Raw genomic sequence first — 14,973 nt, 5'->3', positions numbered from 1 at the left:
GTTATCTCGTTGGTAGGGTTTCTCCTGTCATCTGCTAATCAAATTCCAGTTAACATTACTGCCTGTACTTGATGTCCACGAAGTGTATGAGCTACAAATATCCAAGGCAGTTACTTTAACTTCTTTTGTAGGTAGTTCTTCTGGTATTTGGTATTATTCTTTTAGACAAACCTCTGGATCGTATTTTGTAAAAGTTACATTGAAACACATCATTGAACATAGAAAAAAGTCATTGACTTAGTACTGGGTTAGGCAGAGTTTTAGATTGTTAAGGCTCAAGGCTTGAGCTGCTGATGTTAGGCCCTTGGTATCCGTAAACTCTGACACCCCATCTTTCCCGCAGACCGCTGTTTGTCCTGCGGTAGGAAGAACCCTGTGTCCTTCCACCCCCTCTTTGAGGGTGGGCTCTGTCAGAGTTGCCGGGTAAGTCTGCCTGCCTCTTCCTCCTGCTCCTTCCTTCCTCACCCAGGCTCCCAGCACAGTCCCTGCTCCAGGCCCTAGTAAACAGTTTCCCAGGGCACATCCCCCACTTTCTGTTTGGTGGACAGGTACTGCAGCAGAGAAGGCCCTCCATGAGGAACTCAGATCTCATGTACTGTTGCTTGCTAGCCAGGCCTGGCTGAGGTCAGGTCTGTGGTCTCACGTGCTTCTCTCTGGCGGTCAGGACCGCTTCCTGGAGCTCTTCTACATGTACGATGAGGACGGCTATCAGTCCTACTGCACCGTGTGCTGCGAGGGCCGCGAGCTGCTTCTGTGCAGCAACACAAGCTGCTGCAGGTGAGTGTCGTTCCGTGGGGCTGGACGAGGGCCTCGGATCCCCGGTGTACCCCACAGTTCCTGCAGGCAGCTAGAAACAAACAATATCTGTGGGATCTTCTCACAAGTATGGACTGCAGTGATACTTACTGCTGGGCTCAGGACAGATGTCCCTGGGAGGTTTCTGTTGCAAGGGTCTAGATTTGAAGGGAGTTTGAGCGATTCATATTCAGGAAGTGATTTGTTACCGCATAGCTCAAAACACACGGTGGCAGGCGGCTGAGCATCAGGCGGAGTGGTCATGCCCTGGGGAACTGACTGGGCCCGCAGGACAAATGTCTGTTAACCGCGATGCCCATTCTCTCTGCATACTCTGGTACAGGTGCTTCTGTGTGGAGTGTCTGGAGGTGCTGGTGGGTACAGGGACAGCTGAGGATGCCAAGCTGCAGGAACCCTGGAGCTGCTATATGTGCCTCCCACAGCGCTGCCATGGGGTCCTCAGGCGCAGGAGGGATTGGAACACGCGCCTGCAAGACTTCTTCACTACTGACCCTGACCTCGAGGAATTTGTAAGCCCGAGGCTCTGTGCAGTCTCATGCAATTACAGTCCCTGGGAGGCGGAATCCTGTACATCTGTAAGAGCAAGAGTCCAGCCTTTGATCTCTGACTGTAGGAGACAGAGGCAGGCACATCTCTGAGTTCAAGGACAGCCTGGTCTACTTAGTGAGTTCCTAGCCAGTCGAGGCTATATAGTGAGATCCTGTGTCAAAACAGCCTATAAAGGTGATAGTGGCAGGCATGGCGACAAAGGTCCCAGCACAGAAAGCTGAGCCATGAGTTTTGTGATGAGTTTAAGGGCAGCCTGTGTTAAATAGTGAGGTCAAGGCCAGCCGGGAATGTACAGCTAGATTCCACCTCCCCTGTACCATTTGTACCTCACAGAGCTCATGCCTGCCAGAGGCTGAGAGCCCGTGCCTGCCAGAGGCTAAGAGCCCATGCCTGCCAGAGGCTGACAACCCTTGCTAGTCCACACCTCTAGCAGACACTTCCTCCTTCCAGTACCTTCTGACCAGGGAACAAGAAGGATATGTCTGAGCTGTGGGAGACAAGGGCAGCTGCTCCCACTCCGTAGGAGTTTATCTGCTGTTCTTAGAGGCCTTGGCAGTTGCCACTCAAGCTCCCTATTTGGGCCTGTGAGTCTGTAGGAGGCAGCTGTGCCTCCTATCTGAGGACAGAATGGCCAGCCTGTGCCAGATACATTCTTACCAGTTCCTATCAAAGCCCCTGGGCATAGGAGGAAGATGGACACTCTGAGGGATTACTCTCTCTTTGCTTATCTGGCAGGAGCCGCCCAAGGTGTTCCCAGCAATTCCTGCAGCCAGGAGGAGACCCATTAGAGTCCTGTCCCTGTTTGATGGAATTGCGACAGGTGAGTTGAGGCAGGAGGCTGAAGGTGTCTCTCCCCCGTGACAGTTGAGAACAGTAGTAACCCGGATGTCACGTGTGCCTGTTCTTGCTCCACTCCATGGCCTTTGCACCTTCTCACAATATTCTATGTGCGTGTGTGACAGGAAGCATGCATTTGCCCCGTAGACACGTGGGGAGATCAGAGGACAACTGTCCTGTGCGGTTTACCCAGGTATCAGGCATGGTGACAAGTTCCTCTACCGGCCACATTCCCTCCTTGGCCCCTTTCTAAAGGGACATGTTTCTTGTTTGACTTGTTTTCCCTCTGCTCAAGCATCTGGAAGTTTCCTGGCTACACACACAAATGTCTTGGCTCCTTTCTAGTTTTCAGTTTGTGTGCGCACGGGATTCAGTTAACACGCACAGCCCTCTCAGGTCTGCTGTGGCTCCTGCAGGGTTCTTGGTGCCTTTTTAAAGGTACATGCTTCTTAGCTATTGCATTTTTAACTTTTACACTTCCTCACTCCTGGTTCCTTTCCATTTTGTGAGATGCCCCATACCTGAAATGAGCATAGCCTATATGGGCAATGCGGTGATGTCCTCTGGAGTCGGCCACAGATTTCTTGAAATGACAGTAATGGAGTGAGGGGATCTTCATTTGGGTTGGGGTTCTGGAAATCAACTGTGGGGCTCACGGCTCTGCACTTGGCCTCTTGGCCTCACATTTCTGTTTGATCCCCCACAGGGTACTTGGTGCTCAAAGACTTGGGTATCAAAGTGGAAAAGTATGTTGCCTCCGAAGTCTGTGCCGAGTCCATCGCTGTGGGAACTGTTAAGCATGAAGGCCAAATCAAATATGTGAACGACGTCAGGAAAATCACAAAGAAAAATGTGAGGGTGACCTTTTTCCTGGAGTTCATCTCATCTTCCTTATCCTTCTATACCCTGGGCCCTCCTTGTCTAATGCCACACTGTCCCCGTTCCTCAGGTTCAGGGTGCAGGTAGGAGAAGCTGTGAGTAGTTCAGAGAAAATGTGCAAAAGGCAATTTGAGGTATAATTCAAGATTGGTTAGTTCTGATAAAGCAAGAGCATTGAGGTATCTGGGTCAGATATTTTGGGGTGACAAAGGATGATTTTTGAATTGATATTTTTTTAAGTTTCCCACAGAATCCAAGGTTTTAGTTCTTTTCCTCAAGATCCTATCCCTCTGTGTTTTCCCCTCAGATTGATGAGTGGGGCCCTTTTGACTTGGTGATTGGTGGAAGCCCTTGCAATGACCTCTCCAATGTCAATCCTGCCAGGAAAGGCCTATATGGTGAGTCGATTCCCTGGGATGGTGACCTCAGAGCCACTCCGAGCAGTGGGAGTTCATCTGGAATAGGCTGCAAGGGTGCCGTGCTCGTACATAGCCTAGGCCGGATCATGTTGTTCATCATTCCAGGGCACAGCAGGTACAGGCTTTTCTTTCCTGCCGTGTCCTTGGAAAGTTGCGGTTTGTATTGAACTCTGTTTTCCATTCCTCTTGCCAATACAGAGGGTACTGGCCGGCTCTTCTTTGAGTTTTACCACTTGCTGAATTATACACGCCCCAAGGAGGGCGACAACCGTCCGTTCTTCTGGATGTTTGAGAATGTGGTGGCCATGAAGGTTAATGACAAGAAAGACATCTCCAGATTCTTGGCGGTGAGTGAACCCAGGGGAACCCAGGCAGGGAATGCAGCCCTTACTCTAAAGTCTGCTTAATGATTTCCTGGTTGGAGGGTACTGGCTAGATCTGAGGATGAACAGCAGGAGGCCCTTTCAACTTAGCTGATCCCTTTAGCTCACCCCATCCTTGTTAGTGGCCCTTCTCCTATCTTATTTGCATTGACAATGGCTGTTGTCAGGGCTGTGGGGAAATGAGTAGGCTTTTGTCTTTCCCTTTCTTGGTTTGCTCCTCTTTAAGCTTTATTTTGTATGTGTGCACACAGGCACACCTGCCAGGCTGCGTGTGTGAAGGTCAGAGGATTACTCTGGAGTCCATTCTCTCCACAATGTGGCTTCTGGAAATCAAACTCTGGTCACTCCTGCTGAACCATCCTGCTGGCTCTCTTCTTCTGTTTGAAGATGGTCTCACCTACCATTGGTTTTTCTTGAACTCTTTAATCTTCCTGTTTCTGCCTCTAGAGAGCTGGGATTACAGGTGTGCACTACCACGGCTGGCTTACAGCTTATCCACCCTACGTGATAGGGCTGTCTTGGACCCTTGTTTAGGTGTGCATACATTGCCTGCACAACCTTCTGCAAACATAAATTTGACATGAAGCAATGTGGGCAGGTCTAATCCTCAGCTCTTGACCCTCCTTCCTGTGTTGTTCTCTCCAGCAGCCTCTGGGCGGGAACTGTCTGTCTCCTTACCTTTTGTTTAGGTAGGAAAGGCTTGTCACCTGCCAGGTCACACCTGGGCTGAGTGACAGCTCAAGCTGAGTCTTGGGGTGTCTCCAGCAGCTCCCCTTCTCTTCCTGCAGTGTAACCCAGTGATGATCGATGCCATCAAGGTTTCTGCTGCTCACAGGGCCCGATACTTCTGGGGCAACCTGCCCGGGATGAACAGGTACGAACCCTGAGAGGGACAGGTAACAGACGGCGAGGTCTGACTGCCACTGCCACAGTGCTTCTCACCTGTGGGCGATATTGCAGGAGCCATATTACTGTTAGGAAATAGCAATGAAATAATTTTACCACAACATAAGAAGCTGTCTTTAGGAATGTTAAAGCACTGTCTAGAAAGGCCTGGCTTTCGGATCCTTTGGACGACTGGAGCAGGACTTCTTGGGCAACTGCCTTGCTCTAGCAACAGGGGGGAATGTTTCTCAAGGACCCCATGATGTCTGAGAACTGTGAAGCTTCCCTGTTCTTTCTGCTGTGCTAAGGCCACCAGTGCAATTTTGAATGTCAAAGGCCCCTGAGGTGAAGTGGGTCCTGGGGACAGAGCTGAGGTGTTAATTTTAGCGTGGTGACTGGAGAAATGACAGCTCAGTCTTTAAGCTCAGTCTAAGCTTATTGGCCGTTTGTTTCCTAGAGTCATGGTGCTATACAGCCATCTGTAACACAAATGTTCTCAGATCCTCCTGTCATCCTAGGGCTCCAGAACTGCATGTAACACATGCAAACCATTCAGAAAAGTGTAATCTGTGTGCTTCCTTATACTCCCTAATCCACCTATTACAGTTTGCCCTTTATCTCTCTCTATATTCTACTTCCTATTTCTCTGGATTCTTCCATGTCTTTACTGTGTACCTGGATGTACCACATATTGAAGGCTTAAAAGCTAAGCTGCCATACTGAGCATAGTGCCTGAACCAATTTACGTGCCCTCTAGCAATGAATAAGGGTTTCCTTTGCCCTTATCCTTGTCACAAAGAGCAATCATGACTGGTATGAGATAAAATCAGTTATAATATTTCTTTGTCTTTTTTTAATCTTTTTCACTTAAGTCTGTCAGTCTTTCTTCCCTCAGTTTACTTCTCCCTCCCTTTTTCTTTCTCCTTTCCCCTCTCTCTCTCTTTTTTCTTTTTGGAGACAGGGTTTCTTTGTAGCCTTGCCTGTCCTGGAACTAGTGCTGTAGACCATGCTGGCCTCATTCATAGAGACCGCCTGCCTTTGCCTCCCAAATGCTGGGATTAAAGCCGTGTGTCACCGTCTCCCAGCTATAATACTTTCATAAGGCAGGTTGAATTTCTCAGGCAATTATATGTCATATTTTGAGGACTTATTTTACTATCTCTGTTCCCCATTTTGTAGTTCTTATATAGTCTAGATAATAACCCTCTATCAATGTATAGTTAAGATATTTTCCCATTCTGTAGGGTGCAATTTTTCCACAAGATGGTGTCCACTTACCTGTGTTAATTGGTCTTAGTGTTCTTTTCCATGGAATCTGATGCCCTCTTGTATTCTGGGCGAGCCCAGTATGCATGTCATATGCAGATAATACATTCACAATACAACAGATAAACAAACATAAATAAATAAATTTATTATTTTATGGATAGCTCAGAATCTACCTCTCTAGATTTCTCAGTCTAGATTTCCTATACTTTTATTATGAATCAAGTTTTTTTTACTCAAGGCAGTTTATACACAAGCAATTCACTTTGTAGAGGTCTTCTTAGCTCATCTGCGTTTGCTTTCAAGACCTTGCTAATGAAGATGCACAATCAGATGGTATTAACCATCTTTGACTCACCATAAGGTCTGAAACACTTGCATAGGGATCTGGTGACATAGTGTGGCTAGAGGTGGGAGGAGCCTGTAGTACAGCAGACCAGTTTTGTTTGTAGGAGGTATTATTGGTCACTTAATCACTGGAGCTTGCTGAATTATTGGGTACCATACCATGTTCATTCTTGGGATAGCCTGTGCTAATTTACCCAGCCGTCAAACCCTTTCACTGCTGCTGTGCTGTGTTGCTCGTTCAATGGTAGACTCTTGTGGAGTAGACAAGATGAGTAGGGCAGTGGCTATGTTCAAGACTGGGAATGCAGCTTTGCCAATGTGAGTGGGGACAAGAGTGCTCCTTCACAGAGCAGAGGGAATGCAACCATGTGAATAATGAACGTCCAATGCCGAACGATGGCCTCTGGATTGTGGGTCAATGGGATTCCCAAGATAAGCTTCAAATTCAATGTTCCTAGTTCAGGAACACCTGAGAAAGAAACTATAGGCATATGTGTAAGTAATTCTGTTTTAAAACAGTGCATTGGAAGTCATGGGAAGTTGCTAAAATAATAAGCATTTGTCTGATGGCAGGAAAAGAAGAGTAAGAAAGAAAGACACAAATGAAGTGGCGAATTAGTCGCAATCCAAGAGGCTGTCAAACACTGGAGTCAAAGGAGTTGTTAGGTGTAGTCAGCATGTGGGCAATGAGAGGAAGAGTCAGGTTTGACAGATGAAGCAGTTGAGGTCTAGGCAGAGACAGAATGCACTAACTGATATCTGCAGGCTTATCATCCATCAAAGACATTGATTTGTACAAATCCTTATTTTTTTTTTTAAATTATACTTTGTACTTTTATACTTATGTGTGTGCCTGTGTGAGCATGCATGTGCTACAAACACCTGAAAGCTCTATGTTGGTCTTGGTTCCTGGGCTTAGACTTGACGAAGCTCCTACCTATGTTGAAAGTTTGTGTGGATCTTTGAATCTATACAGATCTAGGCTTGCTCTGATCCTTTTCCCTTGGTCTTAGGGTTAGGCCCATGAAGACCTTAAAAGAAAATGGGAATTGTCATTGGGCAGCTAGAAGGCTCTCAGGGCTGAATGTGATTTCCTTAACTAAACTGCTTCCATTGTGAAATCTCGGTATCTGGGTCCTTTAATGAGGCTGCTGTAGTTCATGACTTCTATGTATAGATGTGGAAAGGTTTCTACTTTGAATCACAGCTCTTGATATTAGCATCCACATTTGCAGATCAGAAGGCATTTACTATTACTAGCCATCCCTAGTAGTGTATGTCTCCTAGTGATGATGCTCACGGTGATCTAGACCAGGGTGTTAGTGCTGCCTATGTGTAGCAGTAGGGCACTCCTGGTTTGCAGAGCACTTGGTTCTCCTTGATGCATGCCAATCAGTAGCAACACTATACTGTGTGTGGGTACTGGGCACGGTCTTAAAGCACTTAGGCACAGCCTTGTGCTCTCACTAGTATGGTTTTCATCCAAGGTTTGTGACATGGATATTACCTAAGTGCACTGAGGAAGCAGATTCTGGAGTTGCTCTTGGTTCCATTGCCAGTGCAGAAATGACAGCTCAAAACTCTGTAACCCCAGTTCTTTTCACTTCCATGGGCCCTGTCTGCACGGGTTGTTCCAATAAACATATGCAGACACTCCTACACATTTTTAAAAAATTGAAATTTATTTGAAAAGCTACATTCTCTTCACCTGACTTGTGAGGTCTCTAGCGTAGACCCACAGGGCAGATGCTGGAGAATAACGGGTTTTGGCTGTTCCCAGGCCCGTGATAGCTTCCAAGAATGATAAGCTCGAGCTGCAGGACTGCCTGGAGTTCAGTAGGACAGCAAAGGTAAGATGCTGAGCGGGCTGTGCCGCACCTTCTGGAAAACTGACCTGGGCTCTCTGCACACGGCTCCTGCTCATTCCCTCACAGACCCCTGGTGCTGGGTCCCTTTCCCCACAGACTTTCCTCTCTTCTTCAAGTTCAGAGTAACAACCCCAGCAGGAAGACCCAGCCGCGCTCTGTGGCGGTGATGCTGGAGGCAGGGAGGCTGTGCTGCAGGTGCTCTTTGCAGTAAGGACAGTGGCGGATGCTGCTGCCAAAGGCTGTGCTGTGAAGTCACAGATGCACAGTGAGGCCTCAGAGCCTTCTCCTTTGTGTCTGTGAAAAGCAAAGGCCTGATGCTCAAGCTCTGGTGGCCATTCTGAGTCTGGATGGTTTCTGCTCTTCATGACCTCATCGATGACTCATGCCTTCAGTCCTCTGCCCTCTGATGCTTCTGAGCCTGACCCCACTGGAAGCCTTCTGCGCTCACCCCACGATATTGTTTTGTTCTCCAGTTAAAGAAAGTACAGACAATAACCACCAAGTCGAACTCCATCAGACAGGGGAAAAACCAGCTTTTCCCTGTAGTGATGAATGGCCAGGACGATGTGTTGTGGTGTACTGAGCTCGAAAGGTGAGCTGCATCTGGAACAAAGACAGGAAAGGGGGAAATGGGGTGAGAGACAGGATGGTGGACACCTGCCTGCATTGCTCTCATATTTTCCTGTCCCAAATTTTCCTTTAAATAAGAAGGCTGAGGAAACTCCTGTTTATCCCCAGAATTCTCCTCCTGGGCCCTTCTCTCTCCAGTTTCTCTGATCTGTTACCTTTGTTGTCAGACCCGCCTGCCTCTGCCTCCCAAGTGTTCGGATTAAAGGCAGTGCCCCACTACCTTCCCTCTCTTCCAGATATAAGTAGCAACTATTTCATGAAGATGTTAATGTTCCATATTTATTTCTTTTCTGGTCTCCTGGCTGAGAACGAACTCATTATAGGCTCTTCTGTGCTTCAGTGTCCTGAATGCCTGGCTTATAAATGACAGCCACCATGACCCAAGTAATATTTTCTTTTACAATTAATTCTTTTTCAGATTTGAACATAACCCTTTCAACTACATTGCATCCCTCTCCACTCCAATCCCACTCACCCAATTTAGATGTTGCTATTCCCCATTTACTCATCAAGTGCTGCCCAGCTGTCTTTGGCTCTGCCCTGATGTATAACCACTCAGGCTTCATCTAGTACTGGGATTTCCACCTTCCCCCACTCTTTGGGATCTGCTACAGGCCTGGTACTTGCCATCACAATACTGGGAGTTTATGTGTGCATCCGCTCTCTTCTGTCCAGAAACAATCTCAGGATATTATCCACCTTAGCAATCTCAGCGTCCTCTTCTATAAAGGTCCCTGGGCCAAGGCTGGGACACTGTAATTGTGTCCATGCTGTGGTTTGTACTGGAATTTGAGAGTTTCAGTTTAATGTGATCGTTGAGGTGTGATTGGTACTGTGTAGATGCCAGGAATAGCAAGGCCTGGGCTGGAGGTGTTGAATTCCTACAGCTAACTTTAGAGCAGTTGTAAGCCTGCGATACTGAGATTCAGTCTTTCTGTCCTCTTTAACACCGTTGATGAAGTTCCTTAGGCAAGCTCTGGATTTATTTTTCTCTAATATTTTGAGGGAGTGGATAGAGAGAGAGTGATTGTGTGTGTGTGTGTGTGTAAAAGAGAGAGAGAGAGAGAGAGAGAGAGAGAGAGAGAGAGAGAGAGAGCGCTATATATATGTACATGTGTGCTGGCGACTATGAAAGACCTGGTATCTGTGAGCCCTCTGTTTGCCATTGAAAATCTTGTCTCTTGTTTTTTCGCCCTGAAAACAAATTGCTTGACTTCTCATTATATTTTGAGCCTTCTGACTGACTGGTGATCATGCATAGACCAGTTCACACTATGCATTTAAGAATGGTCCTACAGCTGGGCAGTGATGGCGCACACATTTAATCCCAGCACTTGGGAGGCAGAGAAAGGTGGATTTTGTGAGTTCGAGGCAGCTGTCTATAAGAGCTAGTTCTAGGACAGGCTCTAAAGCTACAATGTCCTAGACACATGTCTGCAGATTAGCAAGGGTTAATTCATACCATGGCCTGTGAGGAACAGGGGCACAGTCCCAGTGAAGTTGCACAGCACTGATTTCCTGTCACTATCAGCTGTGAGCAAGTGTTCTTAGCTATTAGTGGAACTGGTAGTCTAGAAGGTTCCTTTGTGTCTAAAAGTCCTGAGCGAAGCTGGTAGCTTTCATAGGCCTGACTTCCAGAACACAGTTGTTCTTGGTGTACTAGGGACCTGGGTCCTTCTAACCTGGTGACTTCTCACTCTGTTCTCTCCCAGGATCTTCGGCTTTCCTGCACACTACACAGACGTGTCCAACATGGGCCGAGGTGCCCGTCAGAAGCTGCTGGGAAGGTCCTGGAGTGTGCCAGTCATCAGACACCTCTTTGCCCCCTTGAAGGACTACTTTGCATGTGAATAGTTCTACCCAGGGCTGGGGTGCTCTTGGTCTGAGCCAGGTCCCCAGAATCACCCCCTCCCTGAAGTCACCTCACCTCTCCCCTTTCTCAGCTCACCTGTTTGGGGCCTCACCTCACTGTGTACCTCAGCTTTCTCCTGCTCTGTGGGAGCAGAGCCTCCTGGCCCTTGCAGGGGAGCCCAAGGTGCTCTCTCCACGTGCACAGCTCAGACCTGGCTGCTTAGAGCAGCCCAACATGGTGCTCATGTTTTCTTATCCTGAAACTTTAAAACTTGAAATAGGTAGCAAGATGGCTTTTTTTCCCTCCTGGGTTAATCAGTCAGACGTGATGCTAAGATACCAAAATGATAGCTCTCCCAGTACTCAGGTTAATGCTGCAAAATCATTTGAGATTTTGTTTTTAAATCACCTGTGCTCCCATTTGCTAGAGGACGTTAGTATCAATGTGGGCTCAGATGAACAAGGTCAAGAGGCCAGGATTTTATGTTTTGTGTTTTTTAATTTTCCCTAGGGATAGTAGAAGAGGAAAAGGGTGATGTTTATGACTTAAGTCTTAATGGCACCTTCCCCTTGTTTTGGTACAAGGGCTGGAGTCCTGTTGGCCTTGTAGCATTTCCCAGTATGATGATGATGTCAGCAGGGATGATGTCATCATCACATTCAGGGCTATTTCCCCCAAGATTCCCTGGGCAGGGGCTCGTGTAGCTAATCCTCAAGAAGACTGGAATAGAATGTTTTTGAGCTCAGGAAGCGGGGTGGCCCCTCTTCCATGTGTGAGGGACATGAAGGAGGGAGCTTAGCTAAACTATTTCCCACTCCCTCTCTCCAAAGGATGAGCCCCCTCCCCCACCTGCTCAGGTCCCCAGATAAGTATGATCCCCTAATACTTATTGAGAAGTAGGGCCAAAAGCACATTGTTTCCCTTATCTAAGAGATGATGGGGAAAATACAATGAGAAACTTTGATCTTCTGGAGATTTTTAAAACCTTTTTACCCCATGATACATTGTATTTTTAAGGGGATTCTTTTAGGGCATCCCTGGAGATGAGAAGCTGCATTTCAGAAATGCTCTCGCGATGCTTTTAACACCTTTTACTCTATTTACTGGTGCTATTTTGTAGAAAAAGGACAACCTTGACACATTTGGGCTTTTTATACACTTTTTTTACATCTCTCAGACTTCTATTTTCATGTTTAACATTTTCATTAAGGTTTTTTTGGAAACTGGAGCATTGTCACAAGTGTTGGGAAACGGCCTTGTTTCAACAGTTTCTCTCACTGTTTAGGCAGAAAGATAACCGATGCCTAACGTTTACCTTTCTGTTTGATTAAAATTGTATTTCTCTAATCTTGTATGTGTCTTCATCTGCTTCTGTGTGGTAACGGCATGGTGATATCTGGGCAGGTTTTACTATCCTAGTCTTTATTCCTGTCGCCAGGCAAGGTGCATCAATTCTTTCTAGGCCAGCCTGGGCTACATTGTGAGTGGGACCTTAACTTACTAGATCTTACATGACCTTGGGACAGAATTGAAAAAGTAGGAAATAAAATTGAGTTTTTTACTAAAGTCCTCTAGGGACTGAAAGAAATCTTCACAAATTTCTTACAAAGATTGACCTCAACAGCAAAGAGAATGATACCAGATTCAAAAACTAGACAAATAAAATTGAGTCTCTGCTTTTGAAAATGCTAATTCTCTATGCAAAAGGTTAATTAGGCTTTTAAAGACAAGATCAGCACTTTGGAGGAGTGGATCTGAGATACAATCAATATTGCATCTCATGACCATCATGATCCTTGGATAGGAGAGGTGATTTCCAGAGGTCTGAAGAAAAATCAAAATGCCAAGTGTTTCCGTTGTGACAAGCAAGGTCACCTTAAAGGGATTATAAACAGGGCATTCCAAGAAACAATGTTTTTTTTTAACTATAATTCAAATGGAATGCACCTCCCTCTGGATTATGCTGAATGTGTGGCAAGGACAATTATTGGACTAATGAATGTAGATCAAAAAGGGACATTAAGGGGGCTGGAGAGATGGCTCAGAGGTTAAGAGCATTGCCTGCTCTTCCAAAGGTCCTGAGTTCAATTCCCAGCAACCACATGGTGGCTCACAACCATCTGTACTGAGGTCTGGTGCCCTCTTCTGGCCTTCAGGCATACACACGAACAGAATATTGTATACATAATAAATAAATATTTAAAAAAATTTTTAAAAAAAGGGACATTCAAGGTAACCCTTTGCATTGGGAAACCTTGAGGGGCCTCCACAGGACCTCATGCCAAATCCGGTTTAGTCATTTCCTTTAGTCATGGACGTAACTCCTTCCGAGAGCAATTTAGGAGCCTAAAGTTTATAATAAGACCATACTGCTCTTGTTAATAGAACAGCTATAGAAGATAACAAAAATTTCAGAAAAAAACAGTATTTTGGCAATCTTATAAATGGAAGACCAAAATTTAAAAATAAGAACAGATGACACTGTCTTTGAAAGTCTGGTAGACACAGATGCAGATGTAACAATAGTACTAGAATCTTGGCATCTAATTGACCTCTTCAGGACGTAGTTGGAACTTCATTTCAGTTAAAACAGCACAAGATGGGTTGAATGTATAGAGCCAGAAGGACAGAAAGGAAAATTAAAGCCATATGTGGCTAAAATAGCAATGTATATGTGGGGATATGATTGGTTAGAGTAATGGAATACTCAGATAACATTCCCCCAGTCTTAGACCAAGCCACAAATTAACATGTTTCTGGGAAAATTATAAGGTATTAAAAAAACAGTCACCAACCATTAAGGTTGTACAATAAGAGGACACAACAGCTGCTCATTTATCAAAGGCACCAATAGCCCTACCTTTAAAATGGTTGACAGACAAACCTGTATGGGTTGAACAATGGCTTTAAACATCAGAGAAACTTCAGGACTTAGAACAGCTGGTATAGGAGCAGCTAGATGCTCAGCGTATTGAAGAACCAAGCAGCCCTTGGAATTCTGTATTTGTCAAAAAGAAATATGGAAAACAGGGAATGGTGACAAATCTAAGAGCTGTGAATAAGGTGATTCAGCCAATGGGCTCTCTACAGTCTGGAATTCATTTGCCTTCTCTATTACCTAAAGGATGGCCTCTTATAGTTATTGATTTAAAAGATTGATTCCTCACTGTACCTTTCCAAGAAAAAGAAAAATTTACAACAATTAGACCCCAAAAGGTGCAAATTTAGGAGAGATCGATTGCAGACTCTTCATTACTTTCAGAGACTGCTAGGAGACATTTCATATCTGAGATCCACTACTGGGAGAGGTCCTGATGAACTGAGTAATTTGGTCAAAACCTCAGAGGGTGAGAAGGAGTTAAATAGTCCCAGGAAATTATCAGCTGAAGCTGAGAGAGAATTGGCTTTGATTGAAGAGAAATTGCAAATTACACATGTGGATAGTGTGGATGCATTTTAAAAAATTTAAGGGAGCTGGAGAGATGGCTCAGAGGTTCTTCTTGCCTCCAGGCATGCACACAGTATTGTATACATAATAAATAAATAAATGTTAAAATTTTTTTAAAGTGTCTTTAAAGATTTATTATGTATACAGTGTCCTGCCTGCATGTACATATGCGCACACACAAGAAGAGGGCACCAGATCTCATTACAGGTTGTGAGCCACCATGTGGTTGCTGGGAACTGAACTTAGGACCTCTGGAAGAGTAGCCAGTGCTCTTAACCTCTCAGTCATCTCTACAGCCCATGAATCTGAATCTTAACTACATTCTGATCCTATTACCCTCCAAGTATTTCCCTTCAGGAATTTTAATACAGAAGGAAGGTATTACCTTAGAATGGATCTTTTTACCACATAAACTAAATTAAAAATTAAAAATGTGTGGAAAGGTCTCTGAGTTGATTCTAAAAGGAAAATTGAGACTTCATCAACTAGCAGAAATACACCCAGCAGAAATTATAGTACTTTTTAATAATGATGAAATTGACAAATTGTGGGCAGAAAGTGAACCCTGGAAAAGAACTTGTAGTAATAGTTTGTGAGAGATTAAGAACAAATAATCCTGGGGCTGGAGAGATGGCTCAGAGGTTAAGAGCATTGTCTGTTCTTCTAAAGTCCTGAGTTGAATTCCTAGCAACCACATGGTGGCTCACAACCATCTGTAATGGCGTCTGGTGCCCTCTTCTGGCCTGCAGACATACACACAGACAGACTATTGTATACATAATAAATAAATAAA

At 45.4% G+C, this 14,973-nt stretch overlaps 1 protein-coding gene across 15 annotated transcripts in view; it reads left to right on the top strand.

Moving 5' to 3' along the window:
• The window catches only part of Dnmt3b (DNA methyltransferase 3 beta), a 98,700-nt gene that overhangs the window by 39,222 nt on the left and 44,505 nt on the right, over window positions 1–14,973 (top strand). For 5 of the 15 annotated variants that reach the window (XM_050151050.1, XM_050151051.1, XM_050151049.1 and 2 more), the window contains 11 exons: window positions 344–423; window positions 665–777; window positions 1,139–1,325; window positions 2,101–2,185; window positions 2,909–3,054; window positions 3,389–3,479; window positions 3,699–3,847; window positions 4,672–4,757; window positions 8,163–8,232; window positions 8,724–8,842; window positions 10,593–12,079. In XM_050151050.1, coding sequence (XP_050007007.1) covers window positions 344–423; window positions 665–777; window positions 1,139–1,325; window positions 2,101–2,185; window positions 2,909–3,054; window positions 3,389–3,479; window positions 3,699–3,847; window positions 4,672–4,757; window positions 8,163–8,232; window positions 8,724–8,842; window positions 10,593–10,734 — 1,268 coding nt within the window. In that variant the 3' untranslated portion in view covers window positions 10,735–12,079. The other 10 variants (XM_050151060.1, XM_050151062.1, XM_050151054.1 and 7 more) reach the window with 8 other exon arrangements.

The sequence above is a fragment of the Alexandromys fortis genome, unplaced genomic scaffold (genome assembly GCF_014885135.2).
Source record: "Alexandromys fortis isolate MF-2015 unplaced genomic scaffold, M_Fortis_MF-2015_v1.1 scaffold_27, whole genome shotgun sequence".
Classification (NCBI taxonomy): Eukaryota; Metazoa; Chordata; class Mammalia; order Rodentia; family Cricetidae; genus Alexandromys; species Alexandromys fortis.
Note: the sequence above shows the minus strand (reverse complement) of the source record. Positions and strands in the feature narration are given on the sequence as shown.